At 38.2% G+C, this 16,107-nt stretch overlaps 1 protein-coding gene across 4 annotated transcripts in view; it reads left to right on the forward strand.

Annotated features, from left to right (window-relative positions):
* Positions 1-7,226, forward strand: part of CD226 (CD226 molecule) — a 78,993-nt gene extending 71,767 nt beyond the window's left edge. For all 4 annotated transcript variants that reach the window (XM_032872251.1, XM_032872254.1, XM_032872252.1 and 1 more), the window contains 2 exons: positions 3,074-3,125; positions 4,878-7,226. In XM_032872251.1, the coding sequence (XP_032728142.1) occupies positions 3,074-3,125; positions 4,878-4,991 (166 nt within the window). In that variant the 3' untranslated portion in view covers positions 4,992-7,226. The remainder of the gene's footprint in view (positions 1-3,073; positions 3,126-4,877) is intronic.
* The last annotated feature ends 8,881 nt before the right edge of the window (positions 7,227-16,107 follow it).

Below are 16,107 nucleotides of genomic sequence, written 5' to 3' on the forward strand. Positions count from 1 at the left end.
ACACATCTGACTTTTCCTGGTTGCTCTTCTGAAAGCTAGACTAATGGTGTCCTTCCTGTTTAACACCTTCTCTTGTCTTCCTGTTGCCATGAGAATAATGTTAAAACTCATGAACCCGTATCAAAGGTGCCCACTGTCTTGACTTCCACCTAATTAGTGGGGCCCCAACCTAATGCTCATTTATATTTGATACATTACTGACAAATTTTGTTAAAACTGCAAGTCTTACTCTGTGAACATACCCGACTCCCTTCCCATTTGAGTAGCTAACAAAATGCCATTTCCCGCATGTTTGGCCTTACTCCTGTGGCTCATTCAAGGCGTGGGACCCATGTCCCCTTTGGAAGGTCTGTCCTGGTTCTCCCTCCCTGCAAAGAGACATGATGTCACCATCTGGAAGCCACTGTACTTCTTCTCTGTTGCTACTTGTGGCCTGCTTTATAGTGTCATCATTTCTGTGCTCTCCTCCCTTCTGTTCAAAATGACAGGGACTGTGTCTGATTCATTTATTAGTGTTTGATAGCATTTAGCACTAATCTTTCCAAATAATGAATGTTCAATCAGCATTTGTCTAATTAAATTGAAACACAGAACCTTCACTTTCCCTTTCTCTCCATCACGGGCTGCCGTCAAGTCTTTCCCTGGTCGGAAATTGAGCAAATTAGCAAACTGAGAGAAGGAATCCAGGATGTTAGTGACACTAAGGAATTTTCTACTGCTTCACCCTAGTTGATGAAAAATGCACTGAGGGCAGCTGTGACAGCAGGAGCACGCGGGAACACGGGTGACATGGTAGGGGAGAGTGAGTGACAGCACGGATCTCCAGAGGGTCACAGATGTTGGACATGATGGATTTAGCTTCATGAAAATGCATCACTTTTACATGAATAGCTAAATTGAACTGTAGACTATATTGTCCCACTTGGTTAAACGTGATAAAAAGATTAGTGGACTTGAATGCATAATCATGGCAGAACATCGCAAAGGAAGAAGTGTTTGTTCTTTCTTACCTTGTTGCCCGTATCAGTTTGTGGTGCTTACTTGGAATGGAAATGTTATGAAAAATGACCCAAAGGCTTAAACAGTGGTCTTTAGAACTCGGTCTTTGTGACCATTTAAAATAATCCTGCCGCTTCAGATGTGCTGACCTGGGGAGAAGCCAAAGGTAACCACAGTGTGCCTGAAAGAAACCGAGTCCTTCCTTCACACCTAGTACCCTGGAGCCTGTGTGTCCAGGGGCATTTCCCGCACCTTCTCTGCTCTCAGTTTGTGTTGCTTCCAGTTGGAGATCAGAATGGTCATGTTGTTAAGGGTGGTTAAGTGGTTGGTGGACGTGCATAGCATTGGTTAGGTGTGGCAGGAGCCAAAAGATAGTCTACACATTGACGCGTGTGTCTATAAGAAGAAATGTAATGTTTAGTGTGCAAAAAGTTAGAAACTTCTTTTTCCCTTTGTTGTCAACTTGATGTTCACGACAAATAGGTTCTTTTACTTTGCCTGGGACTCTCCTAGCTTCAGCACTGAAAATCCCTCATTCCGGGGAAACTCCTTAAAATCAAGCAAACCAGAATGGCCAGTCAACCTAGAACAAACCACAGTGCTCACCATCTTTATTTTATAGAGAAGACTGAACTTTATAGGTGCAAATATCTGGTAAATTGCCGAGCACAAGTTAAACACAGAGGATCTGACTCTAAGTTTCTTGTTCTCTTTTCTTCATCATATTGAATATTCTAGGCTTATGCAAACAATATGCTTATTTGGACCTCTTTGGGAAAGTTAATCTGTATTATGATACAGCAAGCCTTGTGAACAATGATCTAACAAAAGATTCCAAGGTCGTAGATTTGTTTCTTCATTTGTAAAAAGAGGACAGTAATAGCATCTACATCACAGATTTCTTTTGAGGAGTAAATAATTTATGTGAAGACCTGGAAATATCACCTTCACATAACAAACTTACACATCAAAAATTTAAATAAATTCATTGCGTAAAAGATTCTTCGAAAGTAAACAAATACACACAGAGTAAGATCAATCTGTGATGATGTCGACACAGTAGGAGGATTTCCCAACAACGAGGAGAGAACAGCATCCATCATCTGAATAACCTTTCCTTGGAGAGCGAGAAGCGTGGCTGGTTCCTAAACTTTCTGTGAAGGAATTACAACTTCATCCTTTTGCATAAAGGGAAAAAACCCTACGTTTTTGCATCTAACCCATCTCCTCTGTGGTCTGATAAAAGTCTTTTTTGTAGGGGGGGTGAAAAAAAGAGTCGTCATCTCCTGTAATATATCTTCCTGCACTTGGGGTAGAGTCCTTTTGTCCAGTGCATGTTCAGTTATCGTGGCCTCTTTTCTTCTTCTCTTGAATTTTCAAAGATTCCTCCTGACATTAGGTTTTATAGTTTTCACTGGAATGGTGGAGAGTTTACGGAATAGCATGGCTCCAGATGGCCCAAGGAACTGTGGCATCATGGCTCCAGAAGTAGTGAGCCTGATAGTCATGAAGGAAGACTGTAGATTCAAATCCTGATACTACCACTAACCAACCACATGACATAGGGCAAGTTACTTTTCCTCTCTTGCCTCTGGTTCCCAATCTGAGTTAAAGATAGAGTTTTTGATGAAAGCTACATAAAATAATCCGTTGAGGAGGTCTAGTAAAACACCTGAAAGTTTCTCTAAAGCTTAACTCTATTATCACTGTCATTCAAGAAGTTACACAGTTGGCATTGAAAAGGAAGTTTTTAATTGTGGGAAATCTCTAAGCTCAAGGTTATTTGGAAAAGGCAATAAGCCATTTATGCAATAACCTACTATGAACCATTCTTTAGTAAGCTGCTGAGATTAATTACTAATATACACTGGCTGGATATCCATTTAGATGCCTTTACCATCTGTGGAAAGTGAAGAATTAGGTTAAGGGAATTTTGAGCAAGTATGTGTGAAGCAACTTCAATATATTTAGTGAGGGCATGTAGGCTGGGGTACAAGTAAGGTGCATGACTGTATGCAGTAATCCTAGTGCTGGGGTGTAGATCTTAATGCCTCTACTGAATATGTCTTCTCAGGAGAAGGAGTCAGAAGAAACTATTTAAAGACTCCTGTGATGCACAGAATAAGGTAAGTTTTCTCAGAGCTGTCTTTTCCCCCCTTTTGTGCATTGTAATATCCTGTAAAGTCAGTCCATCTTGGAGTCGACAATTTTGTTCTCCTCGCAATTCCCTGGCCATGTAGTAGATCGGCTATTTGAGGAAACACCTGTTCTCTGACTTATTCTCTTATTATTGACGCCCTTTGAAATAGTTTGTCTTACTTTCATGGTCATTGTCTCCACTATTGGCCAGATTCTCTCTTTAACATATATGATTCTGTTTATAAAAATTTTTTAGAAGATTTATTTATTTTAGAGAGAGAAGGAAAGAGAGAGAGAGAGAGAGAGTGGGGGAAAGGGGTAGGTAGAGGGAGAGAATCTTCATGTAGACTCCTTACTGAGCATGGAGCCCAACGCAGGGCTCTATCTCATGACACTTAGATCACGACCTGAGCTGAAACCAAGAGTCAGACGCTCAACTGACTGAGCCACCCAGGCACCCCTGTTTACACAATCTTACAGCAAATCATTTCCCCAAGTGTTATCTAAAATTACATAAATTTCTCTTCAGTTTACTATTTGCAATTGAATTCTATTATAACCAAAACATCAAGTAATAAAACTTTTCTGACAATCTAATATGTGTGCTTCAGATTTCTGTTACCTATTTGTTTCTCAGTTTAAATTTTTCTTCTATTAGTTACTCTCTACACAACAAAATTTTTTTTTCTGAATAATTAATGTCTGGCTTTTTGACAGTAATTGGAAAGACTAAAGAAGTCTTTGCCTTGTCTCATCTACCACTCCAGCAAGTGATGCAACAGTGCTGCCCTACGCAGTGTTCGGGTCCCTTCTTTGTCCTTCACCATTGTCCACTAAAGCCAATATAAAGCCACATTTATTGCTGTGAATGTCAGGGGAGGGAAGGAGCTTTGCAACTTCCTACATTAAGTATTCAACTTGTTCAGACTTTGGTAGAGTAACGATATTTTGAACGATGATTAGAAAGATAGTAAGTTGGACTGTGAAAGAGAAAGAAACTGACCTACTTGATTGTTTTGGGGTTTTCAGCAGGCTCTGGAATTACCGGTGGAACTGCAGCTTTCCTTTTGCTTTTTCTTTGTAAGCACCCAAACCACTCTCAATTTCCAAAGTACTCACCAGAAGACCCTCCTCTCTCTTCCTATTGTTTTCCTCTCAGTTTCTCTCTGTCTCACCCATGGTTATATATTTTTTGCCACATACATGTGTAGGTGGTCACAGTGACTTGATTAGTGTAGAGAATGTTAATGAGTATATGACATCATCTTGAAAGTAATGCCAGTATGTTTTGTTAATTTCTTTTATTGCATTTAGTTGCTTATTGTCAAGACATGACACTGTGTGCTTTGAAAGTATTATTTATTAAAGCGTTCATTCAAAAGAATTTACCGAGTACCCACTATGGGAAATACTATACTAGACTCCCATATAAAAATGAGACTGATAGTTCTTATCAAAACAGCCCGGGATATTGGGAAAGAGTTCCAAGACTAAGTGTTTCATAGTCTAATACAGCAAGTGACAATCTGGAATAGCCTCCTGCTGCGTCTTACTCTGAGCCCAGCAAGTCAAAAATGTGATTTTTCATAGAAGTTCAGTACAATGAAGGGCATGTTTTATGAGATTAATTATAATAGAAATTTGACTTACACTGTGGTCGATTTGAGGAGAGATTGGTTTTGAGTATCTTTATTGGCTGCTGAAATGCAGTGAATCATTGACATTCTGTCTCTTTCTAGGCAGCCAACAACTACAGAAATCCCGACTCTACCAATCAGTCATCGGATGGTGCAAGAGAGGATATTTATGTCAACTACCCAGCCTTCTCTCAGAGGCCAAAGACCAGAATCTAAGCATTTTCCTTGAGCTGAGCAGATTTATGATGACTATTTTATATTATTTTTTTCCCACTACTTGGTGCCTACCCTGGATACTAGATGGTTACATTTATTTAATTTGATAGGAAAAATACCTTATAACCTGAAGAACATTCTTAACAGAAATGTTTCAGAAACCCTGATTCTCATTAGTATATACGTAAAGGGAAACTCGCTGAGTCACATAATGGAACAATCCAGGGGGATCCAGCTTCAGACAAGAGTTATTTCTGAAGGTTTAAATGTCACATATTGGATTAAGTATGGGCATAAACCTGTTTCTGGGTCTCCTTTCGTGGTGTTGGATCCACTGTATTGGTGTTAGCCTAACTCTTATTCACGTGTTTCCTTGTGTTTCCAGCACCTCTTGGCGATTCTCAATCCTTGTTTCTGCCTGGTAGAGAGTTTACTTCTCTGATAAAGTAAATGGATTCGGTTATTTGACCATCATTGAACAGGCATCATGACTGGAAAGGATGAAATGGCTTAAGTCAATTAAGGGTTCACCTCTAGAACAAGGACTGAGGCCAAAGCACATTACCAGGGAATTCAGAGTATTATTAGAGGAGGGAGATGGGGAGATGTTGGCTGGTGACCAACAAATGTGGACTGCAAGCCATTCCCAAACATCTCCTGTTGACCAACTGAGAAGAGAACATGTGGACGGATCTGGGTTAGTGCTCTCTCCCCCCACTTTAAAATCTGCTCTATCAGCATAGTCCAGAAGAGTAGTTGGCAGCAGAAATAAATGAATGGTCAAGAGGAAGACAAATAGAACACGGAAATCTCTTCCTTTTCTATTATCAAATGAAGGAATCCCTGATTCTGCCTGGAATTCTTTCCAATCTCTCTGGCTTAGCTTTATGAGCAAGTGTAGTACATGGTCCAATAATAACTTCATGTTTTTGATATTGAATTTTTCTACTTTTGAGAACTATTTTTAAATATGTGAAGTCTCTCAGAAGAGTCAGGCATCTAGGCATTATCAGTTGTTTTTCTTTTTTAATAATTATGGGAAATCTGAATATAAGAAAAAGAATGTTAGTTGCAAGTGTGGTTTGGGTTGTGGTAGAAACATGATGGGGAAGAACCTTGGAGGCCTATAGGGAAGGAGGAACAGGGAACAAAGAATAGGAAGATACAGAGAGAACCTTGTCTTCCTTTACAGTTTGGCCAAAGACAACCGTAGTGATGTCAATACACAGTAGTTAGTGGCTGTCCTGCCATTGTCCACATTCTAGATGGGGTCACACAATGAAAAGTAGTTCTGAAGCTAAATAAGGATCATGATCACCTTGAAATCACAGTGGTCATTACCAAAGAGAGTGATCATTCATGTCTCAAATATTTATTACTCATCTCTAAAACATTCACCACAAAAATTGCATGTAAGTATCAAAGTTGTAGGTTTTTATAATTTTAAGTGAACCAAAACCAAATTCTCATGGTATCTAGGCAGATTTGATGCTGCAATTTACAGTCTTAAGTGAGTCAATGGATATTTTATGATGATAGCTTTAACTACTGTGTGCACCCAATAGAGCAATGATTCTGTGAATCCCAGAAATTGTGGGTGCCCCTGCCGGCTTCAAAAGAGAAAAAGCAAAAATGTCCACTCTCATGAGGTATTTCCAAATTCTCAGTGACTAATATGGGTGAGGAGGAAAGCATTTCTACCAATGCAATATGGGGAAATGAAAATCCCACTTGAACAGAGAAGATGATGGGGTGTGGGGGGATGCCGGGTACAAAGTACAACCAGATGCCACTGTCCTGGAAGTTTCCCTCATGGAAGATTCTACAGCAGAGCCTGCAGACCGTTTAAAACCGGTCTCTTTTCCCATGCATGTTTTGCTTTTTCTTTAATCTGTCACTCAGAATATTTATGAGAACTATATCCTCTGTCCGTCTTCTTCGTGTATTCCTCCTCTGCAGAGCTCAGGATTTTTCAGGCATTTAGTACTCTTCTTAGTCCTGCTGGAATTTCTCTGCACCCCCCACCGACCCCACCGCTGGTCCTATTACACTCTCAGCTGTTCATGCTGATGAAATTCTACTCACTAAGGTTCTTTCCCTGGACATCTTTACTTACTAATGAAGTACTTTCATTATTGTCTGTTTAACATTATTCCTAATTAGCTAGAGTTTTATAACTCTCATATATATATACACCTACTATAGAAATAATACATGGTATGTATAGTATATTGCGTGTGTATATGTGTTACACACACACACACTTATGTGTGTGTGTGTGTATTTTCCCTTAATCTCTTGTACCTACTATTCTGGTGATTCCTAAGGAAACTGATTAAAACTGTTCCACAGAATAAAAGGTCAGAATTGAATTAAATTATGTTTTAAATCTTTTTTGAAAGGTGCTACTTAGGGAGCAAGATGCTTCCTTGCATTCTTTTTTACATATATAATTTATGATGATATATAATATATTACATAAAAATCTATGTTTCCTTTGAATGCCATAAATGTACATTTGAATATTTACATGAAAGTAACCGATTAAAGGGAATTGCTGTGTGATGACAAGTTAGGTAAGTTTGTTAAATGTCATTACAGAGTATGCAGTTTTGTTGGGGAAAGAACACATGCCATTAACCTACGATGACTAGGTATTGATTCTATTATCATCAGAGAGACCTTGAGACATTATTTAAAGGCCTTTATGCACACTGAGAAAATAGAATTGAAATTTCATTAGCTTGTAATTATGCTTATGGATGTGAGGCAGCAGATGAAGCTATATTCTTTAGTTAGTAAATATTACATTTGTAGGATTTTTAAGGAAGTCAATTTATTACTAAAATATTATACGTATACATTTAAAATACATTGGCTATCAATTTACAAGTCAAAGGAAGATAAAAAATAATTTTAGTAGGTTTACTTTCATTGTAAATATTCAAGTTATGTTGATTTATATAGAACTATCTTAAGTCACATCTGCAGCTGTGTTACAGTAATTCACCAAACCGGTAGAGTCCACATTGTAATTAGAAATTGCTGTAATCAAAGTGCTTCTCCTTGATTTATAATAATGTGCTATATTCTGTACTGCTTGTATGAGATTTCAGTAAGACTGGAGGTGTTGCAGAACTCAATGTTTATAAAGTTCAGATGGAGGCACTTAATTGTGAGTACAATCTTTAGCTTCTTTCCACAATAGTGAAAAAACATCTTTGGGAAATATAAAGTGATGCAAACTTATAACACAGGTATCACCATTAGTTTGGCCACTATTAGAATGTAGTGCCTAGAAAGTGTTGATCTTCACATTCAGGCTTTTGCATAAATTAATATATGTTTCCACTGGTCATTTCACTGGAATTATTTTAAGTCAAGTCTCTGGGCTCTTATACATTTATCTGAAACATAAAATCAAGTATTTTAAAAAACTTTTCTATTGCTCATGACTCATATGTAGAGCTGTGGCTTCTAGAATTTGCTGCAATACTTTCTAAGGGAATTTTACAAATCTTTAAGGTTGGTTTACATAGTATTTCAGATTCAAAGCACTAACTGTGTTGGAAGGGGTGGTCATAAAAGACCTAATCTGGGGATCTGTGAGATGAATGTCTGCAGTAATTCCCATGTCTTGCCTATTGTCCCTGTTTGAATGATGAGTAATATAATCATCCTGTGTAGAACATTTTTTTCGAGTTTTATGTGTGATTTCAGATTCTCTGGTTTTGTAAGGCATTCAATGTCCTTGACATACTGAATTCTGTTGTTTGAATGAATAAAGTGCAGTGTTTCACCATCATTAGTTTTATTTGCCATCAAAGAATATTAGGAAAAAAGTCCTCTAAGAGGAATAATATTAACATAAAGAGTTAAATGTAGAAAAAATTCAAACCACTGAGGCTTTATAACTTCAATATCAATTCAACGTTCAGTGCATTTTCAAAGTGCATGTAGTTCAAAATCAAAGTGCTGTATGAGGGGTTTTTGGAAAAAAAAATGTTGTTTCTCGCCCTTCACATTTTCCCTCCATTGAGACAACAGATTTCACTTCCTCCAATTACTTTATTTTTTGCTACTTTTCTGAAGAGCAGGTTATATCACTAGATTTTTTTTTCAATTTTAGACATTATTTACTGATGTGGATGCGTTCTTCTCCATGAACTCACCACAACTTTCTCATGTGCCCACCCTTCCAAAAGATTTGTATTAAAATTGAGTTATTTCAGTATTTGGTGTTTATGTTTTTATGACTTTGCCAATACTCTTCTCAGCTGGAACAAATGGTAAATATTGTGCTTCTCTCCTACAGAACTTTGGTTTTCACCTAGAGCTAATAATTGTCTCTCTTTAGCTCACAATAGTTCTGTATTTACTGTAAGTTTATCTCAAACTCTTCACCAGTGACCTAGATAATCTCCCCAGATTCTCTGTGATGCAGCAGATGTTTCCAACAATTTTAACTTCCTGAAAAAGTTACCCTAGACTTGGGTCATTAAGCAGTGGTGCTTAATAGCTTCTTGCAGAACTGTCATCCTCTGTCTCCCGTCAGAAAAAATGAAGACAAAGGAACATAAAACCTGGGATCAATTCTCAAAAATGCCCCAGTACAAAAGGCTATGAGGTTCCAGATTGCAAATGTTACTCAGTGCCTTGAACAAAGAACAGTGAGAAGCCTATAATATTTGGGTTTCTGTTTGGAAGAGTCGGGGGTATTTCTTGTAATCTTTGGAAGCTCATGTTGACTGTTCTAGAAAAACTGTTAATTGATTTGAATGAGATGATAGGGGTGAATTATAACAGCATTTGGACACCAATGTTTGGGAAATGGGGAGGAAATGTGGCAACTCCAGCAGTCCATAAGCAGGATGGCACATTTTAGATAGACTAATATAAATTCAGGACCTTATGTAATACCTGAATCTATTACCAGTGTATCCAGATATATCCAAGGTTGCTTCTGAGTAAGTTAGTGAATAGACAAATACAAGTTATAATCCATATCAGTACTCTCAGGAGTACTGGAATAGTAGCCAACAGTTCATTTTTAATAGTGTTATTGAGATTGGATTTGGATATGAAGATTCACCTGCCTCCCAAAGAACACATCCGTTGCATATTATTCTTGGACTTAACTTCAGTCCAGTTTACTGATTTTTAAAACTGTAACTTATGTCTAGACAGGCGTGTCTTTACACAAAATATCAATTTCTTTGTAACATATAACCTCCAACATTCCAAGTAAGTTGAGTTGAACTTTGTCCATGTTTAGTGGAAAACTGCTAATTAAAATAATATAAATGTCATAAAATTATACTGAGTACCACTTGATGTGTAGAAACAAAAGTAAAGGAAGAAAGCAATGAGAAGGCAGTGCCAATCTTGCACATGTGGCCAAAGAAGGAAAGGTCCTTTCTGGATTGTGAGTTAAAATATCCCCTGAATTTAAAATGTCAAGCAAAATTCTCCAAATCTTGGAAGACCGTATTTGTAAGACAAAAATTTGAGAAGATCTGATAACTTTCTTCACTCTTCAAAATTTAAAAGAATCTCAACTTATTTTTAATTTTTCTGGAAATTCACTCTTAAGATGATCTCCTTAGTCAGTCACTTGTTCATTACAACCTTTATCCTACGTATTCAAGAGCACCTCTAGTGAATAAAACTATGTTTCTTTAATCAGATGATTGGGTACGGTTTTGAACTCTATAATTTTCTCTTGATGTTACTAAAATTTCTTATTACAGATTTTGATGTGTCTTTGGTCTGTGACATTCACAAAGATTTCTCCAATAGAATTGCTTTCCCGTTCTGCTCCCTACTCCTATCCCTGGTTGTCAAGCTTTCAATCCATTTCCATGAAGGCCTGGGCCCTGTTGATTATGTTATTATTATTATTTTTTAATTCCTTAGTGAGACAGGAAGACCACAGGAGCCCAGACTAAGTTTGAGAGCTGGGCTCTGGCGAAGTCCTTTCCTCTGGAGGGTAAGCGTGTCTTTGTTACTGAGAAGGTTCTTGGCTTATTTCACAGTGGTGACCTTGCCCCTTTCCTGCCAGAGACATGAAGGGAGCTTTCTCGGGTCCTCATGATGAGAATCTGTTGAGTTTCCTGGAAGAAAAGCCCATGAAAGTGTGGGGTCCTTCCCAGGCTATGGTCCCTATGAGTTTCTCACAATCCTATTACCCACAATTATATGCCAGCAGTTTACCTTGCTTACCTTTTAAGTGTTTCTCATAGTTTGCGGCTTAGGAGCTTCAGCCCTGGGGAAGGAGGTACTGGTTGTTGTAGTTGTACAGATGCATCTGTCTCTGCAGATTTGGGGGTTTGCCTTCAAACCTCAGTTCTCTGAGAAGTCGCTGATTTTTAATCTGTTTAGCTTTCTCTTGTTGAAATCAAGGCAGTGACATCTTCCAAGCTCTTTTGTGTTAGCATTAAACCTGCAAGTCCTTCCTCGGGCACTTTTTTTTACCTTTTAAGATTTATTTATTTGACAGAGGGAGAGAGAGAGAGACAGCGAGCGTGAGAGAGCAAGTGCACAACAGGGGGAGGAGGACAGGTAGAAGAATGCTCCCTGTTGAGCAGGGAGCCTGATGTGGGGCTGGATCCCATGACCACGGGATCATGACCTGAGCAGAAGTCAGATGCTTAACCGAGTGAGCCACCCAGGTGCCCCTCCCCGTGTGTGTTGTTTTTTTTTTAATTGTACTTATTTATTTGACAGACAGAGATAACAAGTAATCAGAGAGGCAGGCAGAGAGAAGGGGGCAGGGGAATCAGGCTCCCTGCTAAGCAGAGAGCCCGATGCAGGGCTTGATCCCAGTACCCTGGGATCGTGACCTGAGCTGAAGGCAGAGGCTTAACACACTGAGTCATCCAGGCGCCCCTCTGTGTGGTTTTAATATGTTTTCTGGTGCCTTGTTTTCTGACCTGTGTCTTTGTCCTGACGTTAGGAAGCTTCACTAGGCTGGTCTGACATTGGACTTGGATCCATGTTGCACGTTGGCCCATTTTCATAAACCACAGATCCACCTGACCAAGTATCTGTGGCATGTGAAAACTTGGCACAAATGTAGAATGTAATCTGGAAATTAGTAGGAGATTATGCTCAGTTTCCTTGACTCTGTCCAGATCAACATCCACCCTCATAAAATTTTTGGTCCAAAGAGAAGCAAAAGGTAGTGAAGAGAAATTCCATCTCAAACTACAAGAAGACACTGATGGGTTAAGTCTACTCCATCAGCAAAAATTAAATCAGAGGAACTGTCAGCAACACCCTCCACCACAGAATATGGTCTGAAGCGCCTGGCTGAACGAGCTCTTTTGGGATTCTGCTAGAATGGATTGAAATGCAAGGCATAAGGAAGCGTTTCCCTGGTCACGTGTATTCAATATTCATTTATTTTAAGGATTAGTCACATAAAAGGTAAATGAAAATTAGCAAACTCTATAGATAAGAGAAACTAAGGAAGGCATTAACAGTAGGATCAAGAAATACTTATGCATATATATGTTTTATGTGCTATGTTTTATGTATGTAATTAATTAGTTACTGTTTGGCTTCTATAGAAGAAAACACATGATAAAAAGAAAGATAAACGAAAACAGGCAACTTGAGAAGGAAGGTCCACACATCCCGTGGGACTGTTAGACAATGGTGGTTGGTGGAGGGCTCTCATGAATGTAAGTCAATTTACCATGAGAGACAGACCCAAGGCAGAGCTGCCCTATCATTTTTTCACTACCTATGGCCTTGAATTAAAATACTGCAAAACTTTTCAAAAAGATCATTCAAAAATTGCTTCTCAAACTCAGCCCTCTTTCTCTTCACATGTTAATGGGAGTAGCGTTGAAATTTTCTATTGAGGTAGACTAATATCAAGCAAATGACCCCAAACCCATTACCATCTCCTTCAAATTAGGGAAATGCATTAGTAATAACCACTCATTATCATTGTATGAATCATATTTTATATAAGCTTTAGGGAGAACACAGTATCTAGAAAGGAACCAAAAAGGACAAATGTGATCTCTTTTCTTGAGTCATCAGCAATGACCTGAACTATCTGAGAGATCATAATGCTCCAAATCCCATTCATAAATTCAACTTAAATGCACAGTTAAATATAACATGCAAATGTTATTGTTTAAAGTGTCAAGCACCATAATATAGCATTTCTGGGGATATAATGCCTCTTGGATCTCTGTACAATTTACATTGCCGTGGAAGAACTAGGAAGGAGAAATGCCACGTGAAGGATGGAATTATATTTTTATTAACTATGTTGATTTTACCTGAGATACCAAATAGCACACGTCTCAGTCTAGGTTGTGCACAGTATTACAAGTAGCAGTGGACATTCTTTCTTACCAAATACCTAGACGTCCCATTTATAAATTATAAATTTATAGCACTTTATTTCAGTTAAGTTTCCCTGTCAAAACTCTCAATGCTTCATGCCATCTCAGTGGTTCTAATGTTATTCCCCCTCAGTACTGAGAAAGAGGATCAGACGTGGAGGCGAAGGAGGTAGGAGAGCTAAGTAGAATATCTACAAAATACATCTGTAACATTCTTTCTTTAGATTCTATTGCTGAGAGTGAGGGTTACTTCTGGTTAGTGGCTTTAGTATTTATTGTTTTGGACATCAAACTCTGTCTCTATATTTAGCTCCCTGAAATATAATTACTAAAAAAACCCATAAACTTCAAAAACAGCAGGCTAACTAAAATAATTTTTTAAATAATTTAAATCCCGGAAGAAGAAAGGGTTTACTAAGTCAAGGGATATCGGCTGAATATCACAGACAGATCGTACCTGCTTCATGACTTGAAATGCATACTTCTTCCCTAAATGGCAAGCTCCTTAGAGGACAGCTCAACTCCTGCTCATTTTGAATGCCTAGCTCTTAGAAGATTCAGAGGATGGTTTTAAAATTAAATTTTGAAATAGCATTTTCTTTTTTGGCTACCTTATATCCAAAGTTTGCAAATATTTGGAAGATTATAAGGTACATAGAACGGAGCTCTATAATTCACACATGCAGAGAAAGTGGGTGACTGCATATTTGTCTTCTCAAGTTTGTGTCAAAAAAGGAGTTGGGAATTTTAGAGAATGTGGTTTAAAACATTTATGCAATTCAAATAACGGGAGATAATTTTGGAGCTATGTTTGACAACCCTGTCTAATAATTTCCTAGGATTAAAAAAAGGCAGAAAAGGCAAAAAAAAAAAAAAGGGAGAACTCTAGAGATAGCTTGGAGAAAGGGATTTAGGAAGCTGGGGAGGCTAGTCTCTCTCGCCTTCCCTGACCCCTTATTTCTAGCTATCTCATGTCTTCTGCGCAAAGCCAAGTACCCATTTGCTGCCAGAGCTCCTGCCTGACACTGATGTGTATCAAAAAGTGGGCAAGAACCAAGAGCGAGGAAATGTCGCATGCCCTTGACTCGTGTTTTGTAAGCAGCAAGCCCTCAGTAAGTCGTTAGTGGTTGACTGGCCTTGGAGATCCTATAAAGCAGCAGCCTGAAACCCCTAGATATTAGGATATTTCATATTTTCATGAATGCTTAGATATCCTATCTAGGTCTTGTTCAAATATTTATTTTTCTAATTCACCATATGGATATCAAAATTAGGTAAATTTGCCTAATATTTTTCTTGACAAATTTAGAAATAAGGATAGCAGTTTTGCCACTGGGGAGATTTTTTGGTTTTGTTTCTCTTCATTATATTACAACAATAGCAGAGCCATGGCTCCTGGGCCGTGCCCTGTGGCAGGCACTTATTAAATATCTTCTTTGATGTTGGCTCCAAACTTATACAAACTTTTGTACTTTTCATAGTCCTCATGACTTTAAGAGGAAGAAGAAAAAGAGGAAGAAGTTCACATCACCAGCTTGTTATGAAAGTGGCACCAAAAATTCATATCCAGGAGAAGGAGGGTTTCATTCCACATTGACAAGGAGGGCCCCCCTCACTGCCCTTTGTGTTCCAAACTTCTCCCAGCTGATAGGTCTGAAAGCTCTCATACAGTTGTCATTGCCTTCTTCAAATGCATGACTTTGGCCAGACCTCCCACAGCTGGACATTCTAGCCGCATGTCTGCTCCGTCCAGGTGAACTCACCCATTCTGATGCCTCTGATCATTGAAGACAGATGGAAGCTTTGGATTCTCTTTAAAGACATGACCCTCCAAAAGGAAAAACACTCCTCACAAATTAATCTAGTGAACTTACAACAAATTCCCAGTTAATATCTAAAGATTAAGTTTGAGAAACAGATGCAAATCGTCTAAATCCAGGTGACAAGAGGTTCAATACAATGGGGTGAAAATCAGAAAGTCGTCAAGATCTGGTGTGGTCATGACTGCACACATTTCACCTTTGGGGTGAAGTCTTTGTCTGCCAAATGTTCATTTTCAGTAATTTTCTTTGGCTGTTAAAGGGTAAGCACAGAGCTGGAGGGAAAGTTGTTTTCCAGTTTGTGACACTGAAAGCCACTTAAAAACTCTGGATGTCACTTCACTGAAAATAAAAGTATTGATCACCGGTGCCAGTGACAACGCTAATATTCTATGATTCCACCGAGCCCAGTCACTCTAATAAAAATTATTTAACATAGGATTAGGAAAACACTGGGAGTGCATAATAAGTTCTCAGTAATCTTACATTTAATAAAGGGCCTTCTTTTACTTTATTTTGAAAATATCAAGCCAAGGAATGAAGGAATAAGTAACATTTTAAAGGTTAGCAGACTATGACTGTCAGAATCCTGTTTAATTACATAGTTACAGTTCATCACATAATAATAAAAATATAAGGAAATCATATAATATAGTGAACAATATTAAATAACTCATGGGTAAAAACCATCAATATAGATATTCAAAAATCTCAATCATGCAAAGTTGTGGTGTAAAGCGGTATTTCTGGACTGCTTTTTTTCAGTAGTGGAGCATTACTTAAATTACTATAAATCACCCTCCTTGTAACCGTATCAATTGTAAATTTCTTAGAATTATGTGGAAGACATTAACAACAATTCATTAGGTGTATCTACCAAGGATTGAGATACAGAAACTATGAATTCAGAAGAACATAATTCTTATATTATGT

Source organism: Lontra canadensis, unplaced genomic scaffold (assembly GCF_010015895.1).
Source record: "Lontra canadensis isolate GAN:19392208 unplaced genomic scaffold, GSC_riverotter_1.0 scaffold44, whole genome shotgun sequence".
Classification (NCBI taxonomy): Eukaryota; Metazoa; Chordata; class Mammalia; order Carnivora; family Mustelidae; genus Lontra; species Lontra canadensis.